General features: G+C 42.5%; 1 protein-coding gene across 10 annotated transcripts in view; it reads right to left on the bottom strand.

Moving 5' to 3' along the window:
* Window positions 1-25251, bottom strand: part of TEAD1 (TEA domain transcription factor 1) — a 273150-nt gene that overhangs the window by 176054 nt on the left and 71845 nt on the right. For 6 of the 10 annotated variants that reach the window (XM_037737485.1, XM_037737486.1, XM_037737488.1 and 3 more), the window contains exons 1-2: window positions 22022-22051; window positions 3003-3258 (exon numbers count right to left, since the gene is read on the bottom strand). In XM_037737485.1, the coding sequence (XP_037593413.1) occupies window positions 3003-3258; window positions 22022-22036 (271 nt within the window). In that variant the 5' untranslated portion in view covers window positions 22037-22051. Of the gene's footprint in view, window positions 1-3002; window positions 3259-22021; window positions 22052-22082; window positions 22183-25251 lie in introns of those variants that run through there. The other 4 variants (XM_017525759.1, XM_017525756.2, XM_017525760.2 and 1 more) reach the window with 2 other exon arrangements.

Genomic DNA, 25251 nt, shown 5'->3' with positions numbered 1-25251 from the left:
TAACCCTTTCAAGTAAAAAAAAAAAAAAAAAAAAAAAAAAAAAAAAAAAAAAAAAAAAAAAAAAAAAAAAAAAAAAAAACAACAACAACAAAAAAAAAACTTGGTATTTCACTAAAAGACTAAATCATTTTTTATTTTACTGCATGGAATCCAAGAATGCTTTAAATGTTTTCATTTTCAAAATCCTTAGAGAAAAAGTATGCTCTTTAAGGCCTTAAGAAACCCTGACTCCTGGTCTGGTTTGTGTCCTGATTCATGCATGGTAAGACGGGGAACAGGCCAAAAGCCCAGGACGGTAGCTCTGGCCCCACACTGTTCATATGATTCAATTCTCGAGTGGCTGGGGCCTCACCATGGAGGCTCCCAAGCCATCTTTCTCTCATCCTCCAAGTCACAGCCAGGTCAAAGGCAGTTCCCAAGCAACTAAGACAGTTCCTCTTAAGGAGTCCAGTCTCCACCACCCATAGCCCTATTAACCACCATGGTTCCCTTCCAAGGCAGCAGTAGAAGCAAAGCTCCTCAGAGAGAGGGAGTTCAGGGGGGGATGTTTCCTCCCCAAGGCAGCTGCCTGGAAGTGGAACGGCTGCAGGACAGTGCAGCCAATGCATCTTCTGAGCCTCAATTAGTATACCTACTCCTGCAGGCTGTGTACTAAACCCACAACCAATAAGACTGTTCTTTCCAAATGAGTTAAAATTCCTAATGCTGCTTGCTCAAAAGGATTGTCCCATTTTAAATCAGGTTAGCCACCAACACAAGTCACTAAATGTGTTGCTGAGTTCAGGAGAAAAGAACCCATATATCAAAACCATGCACACTAAGGAAGCACTCAGAACTTAAGTTACACTAGGTACCCAAGACAGGCTAGGCTCCCAAGGAGCAAAACTGACCCTCTCACTCAGTGACAAGTCACAAAATGGAAAAGTCCAAAGGATCCATGGACATCATCAACTACCATACCATCTTATTTTACATAGGAGAAAACTGAGATGAAGACCAAAGGTAAAATGTTCAAGTTCACTGTCGATATGACTACTCAAATCCAAAGCTTCTCAGTGTTCTTCCTAGCCTGCTGCCTCTGAGACCCAATTACCAACAAGAGCTCTTATACAATTATTTTCACACAGAAATATTTTTATAATTGGGTTATAGGCGAATTGGTTAAACCCACCAGGGCTGCTGCCGATAAAGTAAAATCTCAATGGAGAACAAAACAAAATTGGAGTTGACAAAAGTTAACTTATGCTTTGAATTATGTTCTCAGCCCTAAAATCTTATTCCTGAAAGGACAATACCTTTCCCAGTATTTATTGTGAGAAATGAAGTGCAGTAGTTATGCCCAACTGGGATTTCTAATACTATGCCTTTGTTTTAAATTAAAACAATTTTTGGGCAAACAAATGAGTGTTGTACAAGGTAGCGTCCCAAAGTTACGTTTCACTGCCCATACTAAAGTCATCTTCAAAGAAGCTTCAAAGATTAAAATGCTTTTCTCTGCCTGTAAGAAAGGGAGGTACTGCATTTTCAGCTATGAAAACAAGACCCACAAAACAAATCGCCAGGGTGAGGAAGAAGAGCCCAGGAAAGATACAGACATACAGAAAATCTAGGGCCCTGAAACTCTCTTCCCATAGTAGCTGAGAAGTTTCATCCACAGTCCATTTCACCAGATATGAAGAAGCTTCCCACGGTATAAAGGATATTATGGATGCATAAAACAAATGCTGAAGGCTTGGTTCTCCTTTTCCCCTGTGTGTGACAGGCTGAAAGCCTCCAGTGCTGCAGAAAGCAAAATTTTCCTTGTTTCCATTACATCATCCAAGTTGGAGAGGAGGACGGTGGGGTGGGGGCACAGCTGGTGGCAGCTGCACCACCATCTGCTTTCTCCTGAGCAGTGTGCACTAGTTGAAGCCACAGCCTCCTATGGCTCCTAACAGAGGAAGTGCAGTATTAAAGGTACAACACCCTATTATGAAAAAGACTTCAAATTGCTTAGAAATAAATCACTCCCATGATAAGTTAATCTTAGGTAGATCACTGAGCCAGTTCTCTTTAGGTTGTGTTTAAGTCTTTTTTAGACTCAGCTACAGTGCAAACTCTGTCAACTCAAGGTGCTCAATTAGACAGGCAGAATGTTCAAGCAACCATACCTGCCATCTGCTTCTCAAAAGGTAAGCAGCCAGAAAGTACAGGTCTGCAGCTGGAAGCATTTATGGAAGGAAGTTAGGGGGGGCGCAAACCCAGCAAGCAAGCCCCAGACTGGCAGGTGGATCTTTGCTGCTGCCCTTGGCATCTGAGCCAGCTAGTTAACAGGTCTCACTCTCCTTGGCACTCGGCGTTTCCTTCAGAATGCCCTGCAGGGCATCCCCCAAAGAAGGGGAGATGGTTGAGAGTGACCCAGGGGTGCTAATGCCTTGTCTGACTATTCAACTGCAAACTGGCAGCAAAGCTGCAAACTGGTGGTTCAGAGGCTGATCAAGCCCATGCACAGGTTTTCTCTGGCCTGCACAGAGTTGCTTAAAAAAAAGTGCTGGGTTTTTTACAAGAGTAGATTTCATATAAGCATCTAGATTGCTGGCTCTTCCTCAAGGGGGTGGTGAGCAATCAGGGGATTTGGCAGCACCAGGCCCCCATTCCTAGGGCATCAGTTACCTAGAGGTGGCAGTGCTTCCTTGCAATCAGGTCTGCGTTCAGAAGACCACCTCCCCACCATTCCGTGTGTGCATATGCCAGTGCAACTACCTATGTTCCTGCCTGGACCCCTAAAGTTTCTGACGTAATGCCGCTAAGCATGTAGAAGAAGAAAAGCCCAGGGAGTGATTTCCCAGAGGTTCTTTACTGACTCTTCTGTTTAGTTGAAAGCTGGTCCTTTGGATGACCCACTAAAATTCTACAAATATCATTCAACCCCATACAATGAATGGCTCTTGCTGGAAGGCCAGCTACAATCTATCCCCTACAACAGGCTGTAATATTTTAAAGGAGCGTTCCAGGCCACTTACCATACATTTTGCCTTCGTCTGATAAGATGATTTTCCTCCTCCCACATGGCGGATAGATAGCCAGGGCCTCCTGAAAGCTCTGCTCAATGTCGGGGCTCCAGACCCCTTCTGCGTCATTGTCAATTGGCTTATCTGCAGAGTCGCTCATCCTTTCCATGTTTTCGGCAGGGCTCTCGCTGCCGCTCCAGCTGCTGGGCTCAATTTTGGCGGTGGGATTTTCCAAGCCGAAGCCTGGAGTCTTTTCAAGAAAATAAACCTAAAAGAGAAAACAAGCAACAGTGTAAGGGTGTGGTGACCACAAACATAATGCTCTTGCTAGCTCTAGTGCAAGTTCTTCAGTCACCAGCTTTTAATTTTTATTTCAGTCGTTTTGGGGGTACAGGTGGTTTTGGGTTACATGGATAAGTTCTTTAGTGGTGATTTCTGAGATTTTGAGGCAGTCACCAGCTTTGCTTGGAGAACTCCCAGGGGAGAATATGGAATTTTGAGATCCAAGTGGCTTTATTCTCTCAGCATCATGTTAAGCACCTACACAGAAATGCAACAGTGGGCAGAAGCTGGATAGCCTTCACAGACAAGAGGAAATTTATACAGAACAATAGTACTCAAGTTTGCAGTGATTCACACAAAAGCCATTTACTGAGTGTCTACTATCTACCAGGGGCACTTCACTAAATGATTATCAAATCTCCACAGCAGAACAAGTTATTCATAAGAAAATAAAATAAAGGGTTTTTTTGTTTGTTTTTTGAGATGGAGTTTTGCTCTGCTGCCAGAGTGGAATGCAGTGGGGCGATCTCGGCTCACTGCACCTCCATCTCTCGGATCCAAGTGATTCTTCTGCCTCAGCCTCCTGAGTAGCTGGGACTACAGGCATGTGCCACCACGCCCAGCCAATTATATATATATATATGTGCGTGTGTATATATATATACACAATTATATATGTGTGTGTATGTATATGTGTGTGTGTATATATATATATACACACACACAATTATACACACACACACACACACACACACACACACACATCAGTAGAGACAGGGTTTTACCATGTTAGCCAGGACAGTCTCAATCTCCTGACCTCATGATCTGCCCACCTTGGCCTCCCAAAGTGCTAGGATTACAGGCATGCGCCACCGCGCCAGGCCAAAAAGTTTTTAAAATAATCCACTTCACCATGGCAACTGGCATCATAACTCTGAAACTCTGATAGTTTCACTATCCCAATACGAGATCACCAAGATGCAAGGGGAGGAAGGGAAGGAGGGAGGGAGGGAGGGAGGGAGGGAGGGAGGGAGAGAGGGAGGGAGATAATTTTGCTATCACACATAATCATTCTCTGAGATAGCAATGCCAGCTGACCTGTACCTATGTCATTTATTTCTGGGTCTTTTACCCTGTAGAATGAGGTTACTTTGTTACTCTCAGCAACTAGGTTGTAACTTTGAAGTGGGGACCAAGTTGTCCCCACTCTTGACTTCCCTGCAACAACTATCACAAGTACCTAGCACACCTGTGGAAATACACTGTATTGACGTGGAGCACTTCCTCTCGTAGCCTACGCTGAATTCCTGACCACATGAAAACGGTGGGGGAGACTTTCTTTTTTGTAGCAATGATGATTACAGAACTAAAAAATAAAATAAAATCAAAGATTTATTCCCCTTAAATTATGCATATAACCTATGGTCATAAAGGGATAAGCTTTCCAAACAAATGTCAAATTGGCATAACAACAATGTGAAAATGATCTAATCCAGTACTCTCTGCTGTCCTGCACACTGACATATCAACATTTCAATATTCCTTTGTTGAAAAGGCATCAGATCATTAATTCAAAGGCCCCCCAAAAAAGGAGGGGAAAGGACTGATCAAAAAGAGGATGCCCAGGGCCTGAGTAGGGAGGGCTTCATGTGGCCACGGTTCCTCCCCTTCCTGCCCCCTCAAGTCCAGGCAGTATTACAAATGGACAACCAGGAGGGAAGCAAGTGCTGGTGGCCCCGCCTGGCACCAGGGACTGCTCCATGTTCCAGGGCCATCACCTGACAACAAGCAACCTGTCTTCTTCCCCGCTGTCTCCCAGCTGTATCCTGTGCCCCTGTCCTCCCCCACCTGTGTATATCAACAGATGCCAGGTGCAGAAACTCTGAGGCACATGAATATTACACAATTAATGGTATAACTATAACTAGTGGGTACTTCTGGCTTCTTCCCTTACAGCTTTGTAAACTTGGCAGCACCTGGATTAAAAGAAAAAAAAATACACAAAAAACCCCTCTGGTTGGCTGCCTTCAAATGCTGCTACTAAGCCATCATTCAAAGAACCCTGTCAGCAAAATATTTACTACCTCTTACCAACATATGTACATTTACACAGAACTTTCAAAATTGCCAAATGTGAAGGTATAAATTACGCCACAAGAAAGCATTTTGTGACTGACCTCCAGATGAACCTCAAGATGCCTGCAGTGTGGGCTTTTTGAATTCTTAAACTATTACCATTTTTGTTGGGATCTAAGAGTCTTACAAATTCAAACTAAACTATACTCTAGAGTCTGTTCTAGCTCCAAGGTAGTTTATTAGATAAATTATGACAAGGATGAACTCTTTGAGCAGTGGCTAGCCCACCTTCTTCCTCTCCACTCTACCCCCCAAAAAAAACAAAACAAAAGACAAAAACAACACACACGTACAAAACCACAGGCCAGTCCTTGAGCTCTAGGCATTTCACAGCGGTATGAATTTACTCCAAGGAGCTGCACTTTAAAATAGTAGTTACGTCCAGTGCTCAGTCAGAATGGCAGGCAATGGCATCCAGGACAGTCGGGGGCAGCTGAAGAGACCAAGGGACCTTTAACTGCCCAAAAAGAATGTTCTCATATAATTGCAAGCCCCGGAGTCTCCAGACCAAAACACGCCAACCGTCCCCATTCAGTGCTTGAAGTCCCCTCAAAATCTACTGAGCTGGTCACAGTCTAACCTTGAACACCACCAACAGCAGGGAACTCATTACCTTCTCGGTACTGCTCCACTTCATACTGACATGTTGAAATTCTTCCATCTATCAGGTGAAAACCCATCTCCTGATTAACATATACACATCCACTCCTTGAGAGCATATACCATCCTCCAAGGAAACAAATCTCTCCTAAGATACCCACTTAGGTATGACAGGAGCAGCTCCCAGGATCCTAACTGTCTTCCAGACTAGAAACCATCATCCCTCTGCCCACCCTCATGAATGCATTTAATGGCCCTCAATAAATGGCACTCAGAGGTGGACTTACTTTTCATTAAACTTCTAAGCTCCTGCTCCTCAGGGGTTGTCCCCGAATCCTGTCTTTTGTGCAATTGGTGTCAAAGCTAAAATCAGGAGTTTATGTTTATTCCTATTAAAGTCTATCATTTTTAGCCTCAGCCCACAGCCCAAAGATGGGAAGATTCTTCTGAATCCTAACTGCACACTTAGTGTCCTGAGACCCTGAACAACTTCTGAAGAGCTATTTGTCACATAGGGAGGATGCAGATCCACTGTGGGGAAGTTCCAAAGAATATTCTGACTCAACATAAGAAAACAATTTCTGCTACTTGAACTGCTCCACAAGGGGAAGGCGGTGGAGAAGACAGGCAGCAGACCTTTGCAGACAACCACTTCTAATTACTTTTATAGCTATGAATTACAAGTTCCTGGTTGTTTGGGGGAATGCAGTATTAACTAGCATTAATTGATCTATCCACTTGGTAAGTACAGCCACTGCTCTAAATGCTGTTTTTATTCCTTTACCGCAAAGGGAAAGACCCGGTGTGCCCTAGCTCTTGCAGTTTCTGGTCAACTAGAACTCAGCAGGATGGAATTACCTAATCTTGCAATGGGCAAAGAACTACCAGATACATAATCCAAAGAGTTATACAGACCTTTGGTTTTACAACCCCATCATACGATGAGGACCTAAATGGGCAGAGAATTTCCAGTCACAAGACTGGGGCTAGCTTAGAAAAGCTCCCTATACTGGATACCAAAACAACCATCCTGGCACTCCACCCCTCAGGTTCCTTCCAGCCCAGCTCAAACTCCAACTCATCCTGGAAACTGGCCTTGTATCTAGAGGCTCTGACAGTATCAACCACACTTTAGGAGAATCCTAAAAACACATGGAAATACTTAACGGCCACGTAATCCATCTCGATTCTGAATCTATAGCAACAAGCACCTGATTATAATCAACATTAAAATCTAAACAAGTGAATTATGCACACAATGTCTGTACCTGCAGAGCTGTATCTTTATCTCCCCATACATATACATCCTTTGAGTAAAAGCGTCAGCTTTCACTAAATTCCGTAAATAAAGAACACAGTATCAAGGCAAGAGGTGGGAGGGAAAGGGAGGAGAGGTGGTATGAAGACTCCCAACAGATCTGGGTTCCAAACCTACTCGCCCTCAAGCCACGGAGCTCAAAACTATCGCAATTACTTTTGTGTCAACCCAATAACTCTCTCAGAAGCTCAGGTTTTCATTTGTTAAATGCAGATAACAAATAAAATTCAATCCCAATACAGAAAAATGATTAAGGGGTAGAGGGACTCCATTCCATATGAAGTTGCCTTAAAGATTTAGTAAGTTGCCTTAAAGGTTTAGTAAGATCATGAGTGAAGGTGCTCTGTCATCTGTAAAACCATGAACAGATGTTTACTTATGTCCAAGTCCATCCTCCCTAGACAATGATATGTACCTTGTGACGGATGGTGAAGAAATAAGAGAGCTTCATCTAATGGTTCACTTTGGGAAATCAATTTACAAAAGATCCTTTTCTTCAAGGTCTTCAAATGGCTGCATAGAAAATGGAAATTGGTGACAACACCTTTATTTCTAACACTCATCTAAATTTGAATATATTCACGGGTTCAACAACTTTCAGATTCTTATGGACAGTGTGGTGCAGGGTAATAACCCTTTCCACAGAATGCCTCCAAGGAAAGAGAACAGAAAAGTCTTGTTTGTTGGAAATACATTTAAAAATATATTTAGTAGCCCCCACGTGCCTCAGTTTCCATCATAAACACTTTTCTGAAGAATCCTTAATTCCTGAAATTTTTCCCAAACTCCAAAAACAAACTTGTTACTATGACCCAAATATCCTGGTAACTGCCTCAACAGCCACATTCTCTAAATGGATCATTATTTCACCATAACCTACCGAGGTTTCAAAAAGAGTAATATGAGTACAGATAAGATATCACATGTGCATTCAACCAATACACATTTTAGTATAAAAGCCTGGGGGGTGACAGGGATAAGACAGTCAAATACAGGTGCTCTGACACCAACTCTATTCAACAAGGGATGAGACAGAACACAGGAGTTTGCTGCTCCCTTGATCTTAACTCCTCTGGGTCTCTCATAATGTCAGTTTCTAATCCATTTTCAGATTATTTAAAGGCTCTTAAGTAAAAGAGTTAATTTAATCCTCATAATCAATGAAACACAAGGATATCACTGAACACAAGGATCACCAAAAAAAATTTATATGGCTTGTTTCTGCCAGTGTCTCAATATTCTAGGAGCCCACAGGAAAAGAGCTGGGATGAAGTTAGGGCTCTGTCCACCTGGGTAACCCAGGACCACACAGCACTTGTAGCTCCAGTGTGCCTCAGTTTCCATCACTAACCCTGGAGGAGGCCAACTTATTCATTCATCACCATGTCATCCCACAGGCTCTATCTATAACAGAACTTAGTGAGTTGGGGCCTGTAATCCCAACACTTTGGGAGGCCAAGGCTCACACCTGTAATCCCAGCACTATGGGAGGCTGGGGCAGGTGGATCACTTGAGGTCGGGAGTTCAAGACCAGCCTGGCCAATGTGGTAAAACATTGTCTCTATTAAAAATACAAAAAAACTAGCTGGGCCCGGTGGCAGGTGCCTGTAATCCCAGCTACTAGGGAGGCTGAGGCAGGAGGACTGCTTGAACCGGGAGGAGGAGGTTACAGTGAGCCAAGGCTGTGCCATTGTACTCTAGCCTGGGCAACAGAGTGAGATTCCATCACAGGGGGAAAAAAAAAAAAAAAGAACTTTGTGAGTTGATCTGTCATTGCTCCTCCCACTTGTACCCCAGTGACCCTTCCTGAGGGCAGATACTATATTACACTTACAGTGTCCCTACTGCCGGTACCACACCTGACATACAAATATTAATGAAAGAAAGAATCAACCACAATCGTTCACACCTGTAATCCTAGCACTTTGGGAGGCCAAGGCAGGCAGATCACCTGAGGACAGGAGTTCGAAACCAGCCTGGCCAACATGAAAAATCTCTGTCTCTACTAAAAATACAAAACTTAGCCAGGCACGGTGGCAGACACCTGTAATCCCAGCTACTTGGGAGGCCGAGGCAGGAGAATCACTTAAACCCAGGAAGTGTAGACTGCAGTGAGTCAAGATCGGGCCACTGCACTCTACCCAGAGCAACAGAGCAAGNAAAAAAAAAAAAAAAAAAAAAAAAAAAAAAAAAAAAAAGGAACCAACAACCAATAAAAGGAACACAAATATTCTTTGATAACAACATAACTGAGCTTATCACCCAAAATTTCCACAAGAAAAGTGTTTTAGCTACTTTCACATTCCTGACTCTGGCCAAAGTTTCAATGAGTAGTAAGAGACCCAGAGGAAATTGCCAAATCAGGAGGACACAAGGAGACAGGCTTTAAGGCAGGAGGACTTTAAGCCAGGCACAGTGTAAATAATGAAGAGTTGGCTGGCTGATCCAATTTCTTTTTTTATTATAAGTTCTGAGATACATGTGCAGGACATGCAGGTTTGCTACATAGGTACACAAGAGCCATGGTGGTTTGCTGCACCCAGCAATCCGTCAGCTATATTAGGTATTTCTCCTAATGCCATCCCTACCCAGCTCCCCCCATCCCTGACAGGCCCCCGAGTGTGATGTTCCCTTCCCTTGTGTCCATGTGTTCTCATTGTTCAACTCCCACTTATGAGTGAGAACATGCTGTGTTTGGTTTTTTGTTCTTGTATTAGCTTCTTAATCACAATTATTGGCAGCTAATAGACCTTCTGTGTTAGAGGGATGAATAAGGTTTGGGTCCTTTAAGAGATAACCTTCTTTTATCACGAGCAAATCTTATTTGAGGAGAATAGTAATTTTTGAGATAATGTATTTTACCTTCTCCATTTCCCTTTCCCTTTTGACGACTGGAAAAGAACAGAACCAGAAGGTGACAGCTACAGGGAAAGCTATAAGGGAGACAGAGTGGCCAGGAAATAAAGAGCAGAAGCCAAGGAGGTAGCCAAGGAAGAAATTCAAAGAGACGACAAACGGTAACAAAGCAAATCTGAGTGATCAGGCGAGCGGGAAGGGCAGCATACAGACAGTGGCAACAGGATGAGCACTAACACCCCAGGAAGAGAGAGAAGTCAGCGCAACTGAGAGCCACTTTAGGGTTTCTAGGAAGAGAATAACATGGTTGAAATGATATTTATAGTGGACAACTCAACGAAACATCTGATGGCTTGAGGTCACTGTAATCTTAGTCGAAGTCCAAATTTCTCTCACAGGAATAAAGCTGCCCTCCAACAAAAAGACTGAGGAAAAAAAGTGCTTTTCTCCCAAAGTGAACTGGTTCCAAATTCAGCCTTCTCCCAGAACTAGGTGTCAGGCACAATGCCAGCAGCTTCTGCTTAGAGGATCTTATTTAATCGCTGCTCTTCCCCCTTTGGTATTATCCCCACCTTGTGAGGTTCACAGACCTAAGTAAGTTGTCCAAAGTCCTATACTTCACAGAGTTTGAACCTAGGAGTCATTTTCCAGACAGGACGCACATTTTGCGGGAATGTCAGACACACTATACCCTCCCTAGACAGGAGGATGTAGGAGGTGATGAATTCTCAACAATGTCCATAACTGACATCATCAAGCACAGTCTACTTAATTCCTAATGAATAGTGATGATCCTGACTCACCACCCTGGACAGCTGAATGTCAGGCACTAAATAATGGTTAATTTGTTTTGCATATGTAAAGTGGGTTGTACTATTATTTTCCTACCATTTCAGACACTAGCCAACCTTGCCAACAAGTGACCTGAGAAAAACACAGGTGAAGATGGGCAGCCTGGATTTTGCAGGCAACCACAAAAGAGATGGAAGTGCAGAAAGTATGTCATTGTCAGAGACAGGGCAGAATTCTCAGGGAATGCTGAGGCTGAGAACTGAGGCAACATCTGCCACGACGACAGTAGCAGCCAGTGAGCCTTGGTGCCAATTGCTAACAGGTTCCCTCTAATTTCAGCAGGGAGGAGTGGATAATTACTCCTTCTCGTTTTCAAAAATCACTTCCGTGTCAACAGAATCCCATCAACAAGCCAATATCTCTTCACCAAGCCCCAATGCTGAGCATCCCATTAGAGGACTTAGCATTACCCTCCTGAGAATCCCTGATTAATTCTCCGCTCCATCAGCCCTAAGTACTTGCCCAGGTGACAATTCAAGAAAAGCTCTGATTGATTTCATGCTATGCAGCTCTGATGGGACCACTCTGCATTACCAGCCTTTAGGGGAATCACCCACACCATCCCCTTAATGAATCTGTTAGCCATTGAGAACAGAAATCCTGCCCCTTCCTTTCTCCTGTCACTAACACCAGTCAAGCTGATCATTGTTGTTCTTCATCAGTGGACTGCTTCAAAAGGACAAGGCCACAGCCCCAGCTTCCAGCAATCAATCCTATCTGACCATTCCAAAGCAAAGATCTGATATCAAGACAGTGCATGTGCAAAGTGAGCATGAGCCGGAGGACATGACTAATAGCCCAAGTCTCAGGGCCCAAGACGCTCCCACCCTGGGATATGGACAACTTAACCTCAGGAAACACATTTCAAACCCAGAAACAGAGCTTCTTTCCTGCTTTAAGAGAGCAAATGCCCCAACTGTTAGCAGTAAGTAGCTATCAATATTTCAAAAGGAAAACTTGTAAGCCTTTCTCAGGAGTAGCAGTCAAAGAAAACCTTAAGACTAACTCCCCAATTCCAATAGGCCTGTAAAGTGAACATACACTTCAGGTAGACTAACCGACCATACTGCTTACTAAAAATAAAGAAAACATCAGGAAAATAATACTCCTTAGCCACTAACCTATGAATCACATCACTTTCTTAGTTGGTAAGAGTCACCATCCTATTATTATAACTCAGTATTTTAAATTACAATAAGTATAAAGTAAAAATCACAAGTAGAAAGTTCACATGTAAAAAGACATCAACATACAAGATAGATAAAAGTATATACACCACTTCAAAAAGTCTCCCTCAGCTTCATGATTGATGGAAAGCCTAGAAATGGGTCCTATACCACCACAGCGCTGGCTCCCCAAGAGGCAAGTCTATGGGTACATGCCTGGGGAGTCATCCCTACCTACTAAAGACCAGGGGAGACTCACCCAATGTTACACAGTCTGTTGACAGCCAACCTAATGGTATGTTGGCACTGGCCTCTCTCCAGGTCCCGGCAGTAACCTGCCCAGATGCGGCCCCCTTGGCTGATTCAGAATGCTAATTGTGCTGCATCTGAAACAGCCGTCCCTACTTTGCATACAAAAATAGTCCAGGGCTTCTCCACCAGCTTCTATGACGTTGGATGCTTCTCTCATTCTGGGGTTTGGGGAGAGAAGCAATAGGGAAATCTACACTTCACTCCTGGTTGAGTCATAAGCCAATCAACAAGGAAAACCTCAATCAAGATGGCATTTTAAAGAGCTGAACTGCAAAGGTCAAGCCCTGCTCTGGTCCTGTGACCACAGCCCCTGACATTCAATGCTCTCAAGATCTAATGGATCCAAATGGATCTCATTAGCATTCACATCAGGATCCAAAGTCTAGGCTGTAAAATACCCAAAAGGAAAAAATCTTCTCTTTCCTGTCAACCTAGGGAACCAAAACCACAATTCGTCATATTGTTTTCCTTCCCATCCTCTAGACTATCAGAAATCAGGCTGTCACTTTCTCTTGTGTGGGTGTTGTCAGATCTGATCTATCTGCCTTTACCCATTTCTAATGGATCTGAGAACATAGATCCTCACAGCCTACCCAAATGATACGTGGATATTTCTGAGTCCCAAAACATGATTGTAAAACTCCTCTGGGGCAGAAGCAGAGCCTGTATGACCTCTACAACCTAGGACAGTTGTATCCCAGGCAACATTGGGATGCTGGATAAAAATAAGACAACATAAAATAACAAATAAAATGAACCTGTTTGAATAAATGCAGGTCTTGTGCAATCTTGAACAAGAAAAACAAAGCTGAATGACTTACACTGCCCAATAAGAAACCTCAATGCAAAGCTTAGTCATTAATAGTATGGTACTGGCACAAAGACATAGAAAATAGGCCAACGGATCAGAATAAAATGTCTGGAAACAAACTCATACACATATGTTCACTTGTTCTGTAACAAAAGTGACACTGTATTACCTTGAGAAAAGGTCTTTTTTTCCCCAATAAATGAGCCAGGTTCATTGATATCCGTACGAAAAAAATAAAACGACCCCACCTCCAACATACTTTACATCTGAAATAGATTTTAGATCCCTAAGTAAAAAACCAATAAAGAATTTAGAAGAAAACTTAGCAGATCACCTACGTGTCCATAAAGCAGTCAAGGATTACTTTAAAGGGACACAAAGGCACAAATCAGGAGGGGAAAACATGATAAACTGGATTATATCACAACTCAGAACTTGCTTTCATGAAAGAACCATTAAGAAAATAAAAGCAGGCCACAAAGTCAGTATTTGCAACAGATGTATTCAACAGAGACTCATGTCCTTCATCCTACAGGAACTCTTACAAAACAGTAAGAAATCAGACAACCCAATAAAAAAAAAAGTAAAAAGCTAATGTATTTTATAAAACATAACCAAATGGCCCATAAACATATGAAAAGGTGTTCAACTTAGTTATTAAAGAAATGCAAATTAAAACAATGTGATACCTCTATTGAGCCACTAAAAGAACTAAAAAAAGGAGAGACTACTAATACTAAGGGTTTTCAAGGAGATAGAGCAAATGGAACTCTCAGAGAGCGGATGAGAGCGCAGATTGGTACAATCATTCTCTTTGGCAATATCTACATACCAAAACTGATTATATATGCATACCTTCTGACTCAGCAATTCCAAATCCCAGGTACTGATGCTAAAGAAATGCATGCTTATGTTCACCAAAAGACAGGTATAGGAATGTTTATATTTTCATTATTTCTAACAGCTAGAAACAGCCAAATTTTTGTTAACAATAGGACATTAAAAACTATAGCATAATCAGGCCAGGCGCGGTGGAGCACATCTGTAATCCCAGCACTTTGGGAGGCCGAGATGGGTGGACTCCTTGAGAGTAGGAGCTGAGATCAGCCTGGGCAACACAGTGAGACCCCCATCTCTACAAAAAACACAAAAAAATGACCTAGGTGTTGGTGGCACAAACCTGTAGTCCCGGCTACCCCAGAGGCTGAAGTAGGAGGATCACCTTAGCCCAGGAGGTCAAAGGCAGTGAGCTATGATCATGCCACTGCACTCTGGCCTAGGAGAGTGAGACTCTGTCTCAAAAAAAAAAAACTGAAGCATATTCATAAAATAGAATGGTATACAACTGCACTGTCCAAAGCAGTAGGCGCTAAACACATTTGTGAATTTAAATGTAAATTATTAAGATTAGAAATTCAGTTGTCCAGTGGCACTATCCATATCTTATTAGCTCAATATTCACAAGTGGCTAATGGCTACTGTGCCACAGAAAGTTCTACGGGACAGTAATGAGAATACAAATGAATAACAACTGCAAGTAACAACATGGGTGAATTCTACCAATGCAATATTGAGGAAGAAAATAGATACCAAGAAATATATACTATACTGTCTGCTGCCATTCATAATAAGTTCAAACACTAACGAAACTCATCTACATTATTAGAAGTCAGGGTAATAACGACCCTTTGGAGTTGAGAGTACTGATTGGAAGGCAGTGTGGGGAGGCTTAGGGGGTTCTGGTCATGTCAGTGCAGATCAATGGCTTTGGAGGCCAGTGCGTTCAAATGGAAAAACACAAGGGACTAAATACTGATGATATGTGTGCCCTTTTCTATATGCAAGTTGGACTTCAATAAAAGTTACAAAAATAAATTAATAAATAAATAAATAAATAAATAAAACCTGCACTGTTTCAGTGCCTTTCTGATTCCATCGTTACCTTAGAGAAAGTTAATTCCAGGAGCTCTGAATACATTTGCTTTTATTGAATTATGCTTTGATGTGCTGCCATCAGCACATGAAGGGTTATTAGAAGAAATAGCCTATGAGATTCGTCTCTATGTTGCCTGCAAGGATGTGGAAGAGGCGGCTCATCACGTCACACAGAGACTGCTCTTTACAAAGATCCCAAAGGAAAGTTCTACAGCAAACAAAACACAATGTGTTTTTTTCCTCGTGGTCAGCCCACCGGACTTTCCTTTACTCACTAGGCGCCAAAGTGCGCTGAGCCACCCTGGCAAGCCCCTCGGAGAGCTCTCAGGTGGTTTTGGTCGGCAAGTTTGGTCTCATTCCTAAGTCCACTTTCAGTCTTCACCTCTATCCTCCTCCTCTTTTTCTACCTTCTTTCTCTCACCTTCTATTTATGCTATTTTACAGTCTTGCATGGTGCCTTAAAATGATTCTGAAAACAAGATGGGGTGTAAACATGAAAGGGAAAGTATTTCTGTTTTCTAATTATCTGTTTAAATTTAATATGGTAAAGCATTTACTGAAAGCCTCTCCCACCCATCTCTTCGCCCGTATGTGCCAAGTGCTGGATATGGAGATAAAGATACCATGTTCCCCGTCCTCAACAAGCACCCTCTCCAGCAGGGAGACAAATAAGTTCACATACCTGCAAGACTTCAAAGCCCCTCCACGGGGAAGCCTGGCCTGACCTTTCCCCACTCCTCTGTGTTCCCACAGGTAGTAGCACCTTTGCCAGCCAGTACAAATGAACTGAACTCACTCACCAGATAGAAATGATTTGTTTATCCATCACTCACATTTGAGGGTTTGGGAGATTTTTAAGGGTTGGGTCCATGCCTTTAGTCATTTCTCCTTTTCTTCATTTTTTTGTTTTTTGTTTTTTGTTTTTTGTTTCTGAGACAGGTCCACTGCATCCTCAACCTCCGGGGCTCAAGCCACCCTCCTACCTCAGCCTCCCAAGTAGCTGCGACTACAGACGCATGCCACCATGCCCAGCTAATCTTTTTAGTTTTATTGTACATACGTAGCCTCACTATGTTACCCAGGCTGGTTCCGAACTCCTGGCCTCAAGCAATTCTCCTGCCTCAGCTTCCCAAAGTGCTGGGACTACAGGCATGAACCACCTCACCCGGCCTAGTCATTTTTCTATGTCTGGCATTCAGCAGAATGCCTAGCACATGGCAACTGCTCCCCAGAAGAGACTGAATGGTTGCTGGAAATAATGAGTCAATGGGTGAATACATGAATGAACAAGTGAATAAATATGTCACCAGCTGCAATAGAGCAATCAACAGAGAACCGTGCTGGAGAAGTTTATTCTGTCTCTCGGATCAATGAAGTTTCTCGGGGGGTGGCATTTAGGCTGGTCTGAAAGGCTGAGCTGGACTTATAGGCCACGTATTAGTGGAGGAGATGTGGAGACGAGAGAGCCAAGCCAGAAGGCAGAAAGGCTAGAGCAGAGGCAGAAAATGTAAGCTGAGCCAATCACAGGGGGCCTCACAGGCCATGACGAAAGGTATATTGTTTCATACAAAAAGCAGGAAAACACCAGAAACACCAGGAGTGTGTGAGCAACTCCTGAAGGTGTGTGTATGTGTGTCTATCTACTCGGGAAGATAAAGAGTGAAGAACAGAGAATGTTACACATTTGGAATCAGAATTTTTAAATCAAAAGTATTTTCAATATGGTCCAATTCCAAGGCCAGAATAGTTCTTTAAACTGAAATATTACATTGTGGTGCCTCCCTTAAGTGTTCCAAGTTTATAAAGGCATTTTAACACAAGCAAAGACAATGACAGTGTATAAAGGTGTGTTTGTTTAAACAACCCAGGGCCATGGGATTAACTCTGTTCAATACCTGGTCACTCAGCCCTTCTAATGAATCCTCATCAGACTTTGCCTTCAAGGACTCAACGTACTCTCCTCGTCCCTAAAGAGAGGCTGTGAGGTGACAGCAGGGTCACACTCAAGCCCAGCATGGGAACCAGGCTGCTATGCTTACACAGAGACACACACATCTGCATTTGGCCAATGTGCAAACACCAACTAATGCCGACACGAGGCAATGCATGAATTTAACCAAAAATACACAACACTGCCGGTTCACAAATGTCCACTGGTTCCCAATGATCCACAACACAAGCAAGTCCCCACCCTTCAAACGAGAAATGCAATCTGCCATTTAATGATGACACAGTGATGGAGCAGCCACAAAACAGGTCTTGCCTTGAGAGATGCAAATTCAGGGGCCAATTAAAGCCCCACCCACACACCATCCTCGTCTTCCAAATGTAAACCTGGCCCTTGGTTTATATCCAGTTCAAGTTCAGCAAGAGAAAGAATCTTGGCACTTTGGTTGAAGGCTGCCTGAGGCAGGATAAGTGAATAACTACTGTTCCCCCCTCAGACAATTAAGCCACTCGTTGAAATGAACAAATATTACTGGAGCACCTGCTGTGGACACAGGACCAGCTCTGAAACGTCCACAAGCACTGCAAGGGAACTCAGTGGGGCAAGATCCCCAGCCTAAGAGAGGTATGGACAGAAAGTCTGATGCACTCATGTCTGACATCAGGCCTGCCTTCTGCCTTCACTTCCCACGGCCCAGGGTGCTGTGAGCCCTCTCCAGCCAGCAATCTCCCCTCTGACATATCCCAGCAAAGAAGTCCACTGAATTCAGTCAAATACGCAAAGGCCACATCTTGATTCAATCTACATTTCTACAGCTCACCAGCGTGCGCACGCGCGCGTGCACACACACACACACACACGTTTCTTTAGGGAAAAAGGTGGGGGTGGGGAGGAAGGAACAGGGTGCCAAAGTTGGGTGGGTAATATATTTCCTTCCAAGGCTACATCCTTCTACAGATTCTATTAAACCTGGTGGAGGAACAAGATGAGCCCTCAGCCCCTTACATTTATTAAAATGTAATCATTTCCAATTATACCTACAAATGGCCACTAAAACCCTCCCTCTGGGAAAGACTTCCAGGGGCAGATTCCCTCTCAGTCCAACTGCCTAACAGTGCCTCTATGTAGGGGATATGACTTGAGAGGCCAGAAGTCCCCCACAGGCAAAACGAACCAGGGCAAATCCTCACATATACACAGTTCCGGCACACTGGTCCTTGACACCTTCAAAGTTACATTGCTAATTAAAGATCTACCTGTAAAAGCCCCATGAAAATCCAAAAGTACTCCCAGGTCCTTGGAGAAATAACCCAATCCCACAGCCTCCTCTTAGAGATACTGTTTCTCAGATAAACTGGCTAGAGCAACATCCAAAGGGAGGGTCTTATCCTAGGTTCCTGATCTAAATGATCACCAAGAATGTCCACTTGACCCCCTAGTCCCCCTAGATCCCCTCTGCTCCACTCTACTCTACTAACTTTGCTCCTGTCTCAAGGAAAGGACCATACCATCTCTGCTTCAGCCCTCTGCCAGAACTGAGCTGTCCCTTGCCTCCCCACACTCACTACTGCCAACAACCTGGTCTCCAAGCCTAGTTACACAGGATGCTATAGGTGTCCACTTAAACAGAGATTCCCAGCTTTGATGCCAGAAATAACGAATCAGAATCCCAGGAAACGTATTTTTAGCAAGTCTGTCCTACACCATCCTGCTTGGCCTTTCATACCTGTTCTTAGCCTGCTCCTCCAGCCACCCATCCAGAACCCCAACCTTTTAGCTGCACACGCACTCCAAGAAGCCCCGACACAGCTGGCTGCCTACATCACTCCTTCAGGTGCCTGGGGCTCTCCCAATACCTGACAGATTGCTGGAACTCACAAAACGTTTGTTAATACTGTCCTTGGTAGGTACTCCTAAGAATTGCAGGGATCACCTTGGGCACCTGGAGAATCCATATGGCAGAGTAGTTACATATACATAAAGAGAATATTGAGTTTTAGAAACCCAAAGAGATTGAATTTTTATTCCCCCACTAATTACCTTGCCTGTGTTTCATGAAAACTGGAAGTAACAATATTATCCACCTGTTGTAAAGATTAAACGAGATGATCCATGAAAAGTATTAACAGAATATCTCAATCATCAACAGTCAATGCATATATTGTCTTATCTAAATGCTTAGAGATTAGCATAGGTAGTATGTCTTAACTGTGCCACCATAGGTTCTCAAATAGTTGATCAACAAAACTAATAGGCCAGGCGTGGTGGCTCACACCTGTAATCCTAGCACTTTGGGAGGCCTAGGCGGGCAGATCATTTGAGGTCAGGAGTTCAAGACCAGCCTGGCCAACACAGTGAAACCCCATCTCTATTAAAAATAGAAAATATTAGCCGGCATGGCGGCAAGCACCTGTAATCCCAGCCACTTGGGAGGCTGAGGCAGGGGAATCACTTGAACCTGGGAGGCAGAGTTGCAGTGAAGTCAAGATTGCTCCACTGCACTCCAGCTTTGGTGACTCCATCTCAAAAAAAATTTTTTAATCAATTTTTTAATTAAATTAAGAGCAAGACTCAGTCTCAAAAAAAAAAATTAAGAATGTTAACAGTAATAATAATTATTGCTTCTATATCCATCTTCTTCCCTGCTATACTGCAAATTTTCGAAGGCAGGCACTATTTCCCATTCATTTCTGCACCCCAATCCCAGCAACAAATAACCATTTGCTTTATTTTAACCTAAAATGTTAATACAATTTTGATGATTCTTAAGAAATACATCCTTGATAAAGGAATTACAAGGGCAGCCTCAGGCATACCTTAGATTAGAACCATAGAGTGAGATAAAAGACTCAACTCACCAGCTTCAATAAAACCTTCCTCAGGTTTCTAAACACCCTGACTACCTCGTCTGTAGCCTCAACAACCAACTCCGCCTTCCTTTAACCTGAGGCAGGGCCTGCTACCTGCTAAGCCACAATCTGAGGTCTTTAGTGGTGATCCCCAGCCCCTCACTCTGGTCTGTGGCATCTCAGCCACTGCTGCAGCCAGCCCACAGCCCTCAGCCCAGCCTGCTTCAGCAGCGGCTCATCCTGGGAGAATGCAGCCTGAAGCCCGCCCTTTCAGCTCTCAGCCAGTTCACCTCCCACAGGGGCCTGGGGGCTGCACTTGGCCCAAGGTGTCAGGTTACCACAAAAATAACAGTGGGCCTGCCTAAACCAGGCATGCGGGCCAAGTGTAAGAGGAAAGTGTCCCAGAGGTGAGAAAGAGAAGCCCAAGAAAAGGAGAAAAAAAAAAAAAAAAAAAAAAAAAAAAAAAAAAAAAAAAAAAAAAAAAAAAAAACAAAAAAAAAAAAAAAAAAAAAAAAAAAAAAAAAGCAAGACCTTTGAACATGTGTCAAAGAGGACTTGGTTTTTAAGAAATGAACATTAAATTCATAACTACACTCAATATCACCGTCACAGCCTCTTCAGTAACTCATTTAGTATCCAATCAGAGTAACACATTTATATTATACTTAACAACTCTGAATGTGCTTTTAAAAATATTATTTTAGGGCAAGATGGGGATGAAGTTTTCTTTAGTTTGCTTATTTAATACCATGTATAAAAGTCAGATTTGGGTCAATGAAGGTTTTAACAAGTATTTCCACTCAACAAATTCCTAATATTACTCAGCTTTAATTTTCTCAAAACTACATCCAAACATGTCAAAGCTAATTAGCTTTATTGTAGAAGAGGTAGGACTTCAAGGGGGGGTGGGGGGGAAGGCTAATAAAAAGCATTTATTCATTATTTTTTCTTCTTCCCTAAAATGAAATCAAAGTTCACTCCCGTGCCACTCTCGTGCAAGAATGCTGCTAGCTTGATGTGGTCTGGCCCAGCCTAGATATTTCAAATAAAGTTAACTTCAATCACTGTAGGGAGTTAGCAGGGTATTGATTCTCTATCTATTGTTCTTTCATCTTGGTTTACTCCATACACAATGTCTCTTTAATTTGCTCCTAGCAACTGTTTTATGAGTGGGTGGGTACAGGCCCAGCTACAAGAAAAGACACACTTCTTTAAGCCAGGCAGGTAAGCCTCAAGAACAGGCCATCCACTGGGTGGACTGGGTTTCCCATTATAATCCCTTATGTGCCAAAGAAGCTGTGAATGCCTTGGCAGGAGAAGACAGAGCCAACTCTAATAGGCACATTTAGATTCACAACCTGAAGGTGTTGAAAGGCAGACAGACAAAAAAATTCTAAGTGAAAAATATGGGCTAAGTTTTTAAAAAAGAATTAATTTTGATAGGGAAAAGGTTCTCAATTGTCACATTATTTTACAGTTATTGATTTACGTTTCATTTTACAATACAGGGTTGCATGTATAAGACATAGCCGTATTCTGAACAAGACTCTATTGCAAATACTCAGAAAAGAAAAATAGCCTTTAAAATGACAATTTTAGCAGCAGCCAGACCAGCAGTTAACATGCAGACAGGCAGCAATTCTGTGTTTTTAAATTTTTTTTAGCTTTTCAGAAATAGCCGTCTCCCAATCAAATTGATCAAAAACTTCATAGAAGAACGTATCACTCAAAGTGGACTTTGAGTTCTGAAAATTTAAAAGAATACCATATAAATAGTGAAATTCACTGTAGTTTCATTCTGTCTTTAAAAGCAGCCAAAGCCTAGTTCCCAGAAGAGAGGATCTCATTCACCTTGCTACTCCCAGTGTGGTCAGAATTAACACAGTTCATGCAGGGCATATCACACCGTGCAATTATCAACCAGCATTGACATTGCTAAAAGATCTTTAATAATCCTGGTTTTTACCATAAAAGCTCTCATTATTATCCCAGCTCTCTTTGCTTGTTCAGCGTGCCTGGTCACTTACAGGAGGATGAGAAAAAACCGTGGACTCAACTCATCTTTCCCCAGCGGTGTCACCCAGGGAGCTGTTCATGTCTCTGCAGAGCAATGCCACCACACTGCCTGACCAGGTTTAAAATTAGCTGAGCCCTGGAGAGCCGCGGGTAACCTTCTGACAAGGTTAGCCAGCAGAGCAGAGCACTGCTCAGGGAGGGACATTAATAAGAAGCCAAGTAGAGCCTTTCAACAAGCCCATTAGGGCCTCTCAGAACCAGCAGTCTGGAAGCCTGGGGGAGCCGGGTGCCTCAACGCCAGGAGGCTGACCAAGGCCTCTTATTTTTATCCCACCAAGTCAGCAGCTTTCTTTACAGGAGATAAATACAACCTCCAAATGTGCTTCTCCAAGTTTAAATCCAACATGTTCACCCACTCACTAATTACACAATAATTTTTAAATGTTTAATCAAGTTTAAAAAAAATACTTCTGGAACACCTCTAGTCATAAGTTAACACCCACAGATGACCAAAAAAAGTGAAACACATAGAAATATCCATAAAGAAAATTAACTTTACCCATATTCCACCATCAAATAATAATCAGTGCTAACCATGCATTTTGATGTCCTTACACTAATCATTCCTTTAGGTTTTTGTTGCCCACCTAACACTTCACAGTCAGAATTAGTTCCTAAGTCCTGAAAACTTATTTGTATCTGTGATATTTAAGAGGTACATAATATTCTGGGTGGAGGATATGCTATGACTTAGCTCTTTCCCCATGCTTGCACATTGAGATTTTGCCCAACTGTTGCAGCAAACATCCTTGTAATCCTTTCTCAAGGACAGATTCCTAGCCTATAGTAGAAGAGCAGGAACAATTTCAAGGCCACCGATACAGACTGGGGACCTCTCATACTGTATACACAGTCAGTATTTTCTGAATAAATGGACATGTCTCAGTGCTTTCTAAATAGACAAACCTAAATTCTAATGTGACACTTTCCAAGCGCCTTTGGGGATAATCGGGCCTAGCGCAACTAAGGTTTTCTCAGCAACGAATTAAAGAAGACAAGTGAAGAATCTATCAACAGCTCTGAATATCTGCCAATTTCAGACACTCTCTCCTACACCGCCTCCAGTACTCGACTGGTTCAGCTATACCAGTTGTTTAAAATACTGAAATACTTCCATAAGAGCGTGGAAAGAGTCAGTGCCCCAATCCTCCCCCAACCCCCCACCTCCGAATGCTCTGTCTCCTCGTAGTGCCCCAAGGCCTCCTCACTATTCAACAAGAATAGGTGTCTGGCACATCTAGGGGCCTGCAGTGGTTTCTGGTTGTTAAATATTCTAAATACCACCCCTGTTGATGGGTAACTATTTCCCCCCAGCTTAAATCTATTTCATTTGTCATAGAGGCAACTTTTTAAATCTCAATTACCACCACTTCAATACTATTTCTTAAAGTCACTAGATTCCCTAATACTTCAGTTGTTAAACCAAAATTAACAATTATTAGGAAGCAACTACCTAGCAGAGGGCTGTTCCTGCTAAGTTATTCTCTACAAAGCATAGTGGGTTATGCTGGACTAAGCTGAACTCCATGATCGTTAAGATTCATGAACCTAGTACTAATACCAATTACAATGGTTCCCCAAGGATAAAAGCTGTCTGCTTCGATCACAGGAGACTTTGAGGAACTTTCAGATCATCAACCAGATTCTCAGCAAAAATACTGAAATACTAAGTCTGGGGATAAGAGAAGAGTCACATCCTGCCTACTCTATGCCCAGGTTACCCTCGTATTGGCTTACCTGTAATACTAATAAAAGCAACATTTATTGAGTGCTGTCAATGAGCTAGACATATATTGCTATGCATTTAGAAGCATAATCTCTACCTTTAGTTCTCTTTGCTAAACTAAGCCTTTTTCTGTGAAGGGGAACAGGTAACTAGTACGTGGAACAGAGTTTCATTTCCTCTAAATGTTTTTATATCATCTTCTATTAGGGATGCCAAGGCAAGAACACCAGCTGAGAAAGAGAAGGACAAACAAGAGGTCTCTATAATTGGACTTTGAAAACCAAGAAGGTGCTAGCCTGGACATATTACAGCACTGCCCAGCCCCAACAGCTGGGCCATGGCCCACTTTGGAATCAGCTCAAAGACAATACCCTCCCACATCTCCATTACAGAAGAATATACTCCAAATTCCAGGCCACTATAAGAGCTGGAGGCTGCGCTGTGGTTTCTGTGCCAGCCAAATCAGTGAGATTCTAATAGACGGTAAAAGTTTAAGGAAATACACCTTGTTAATAGTAAATACAATATTCACAGCTAGCATTTATTTGACACTATGTGAGAAACAGGGATCAAGACTTCACTTTTGTAAAGTTTTATTTTATTTTTGATTGACAAATAATAATTGTATATGTTTATGGGGTGTATGTTTATGGGGTATACATGTATGAACATGTCTCGGCGCTTTCTAAATAGACAACCCTAAATTCTAATGTGACGCTTTCCAAGCACCTTTGGGGATAATCGGGCCTAGTCCAATTTATTCCCATGCATGTATACATTGTGGAATGATCCAATCTGATGAATTAACATATCCATCACCTCCAACAGGTATCATTTCTTTGTGGTAAGAATATTTAAGTTCTTCTCTTTTTTTGCTATTTCAATATATACCACACATTATTGTTAACTACAGTCACCATGTTATTGAACCAGAATTCATTCCTCCTAACAGAAACTTTACACTTTGACTAACCTCCCCTTTCCCTACCCACCCACTCACCCCTAAAACCTCTGGTAACAACCATTCTACTCTCTACTTTTAGAAATTTGACTTCTTTAGAGTCCAGAACTTTATTTTTATTATTTCACTTAATCCTCATCACAACTGTATGAGGTAGAAATGTAATATTACTATCTCTGCTATTCAGATAAAGAAAATGAAGTTTAGAAATATTAAGTAATTTGTCCAGAATCATGCCACTAGTCAGTGGTCAAGATGAAATTCAAACCCAGATTCATCTCCTTGCGCTCATGGTCTAAATGTATTTGGGAAAGAGTAAACCTCCCATCACTAGAGGTAATCAAAGAATAGCTAGAAGACCTCTTAAAACAGTGATGCTATAGGGGAACCAGAGGCAAATGAAGATGTCAAGAAAGGTGCATTCCAACATGTG

The sequence above is a fragment of the Cebus imitator genome, unplaced genomic scaffold (assembly GCF_001604975.1).
Source record: "Cebus imitator isolate Cc_AM_T3 unplaced genomic scaffold, Cebus_imitator-1.0 Scaffold39, whole genome shotgun sequence".
Lineage (NCBI taxonomy): Eukaryota > Metazoa > Chordata > Mammalia > Primates > Cebidae > Cebus > Cebus imitator.
This window is presented reverse-complemented; position numbering and strand designations above follow the sequence as displayed.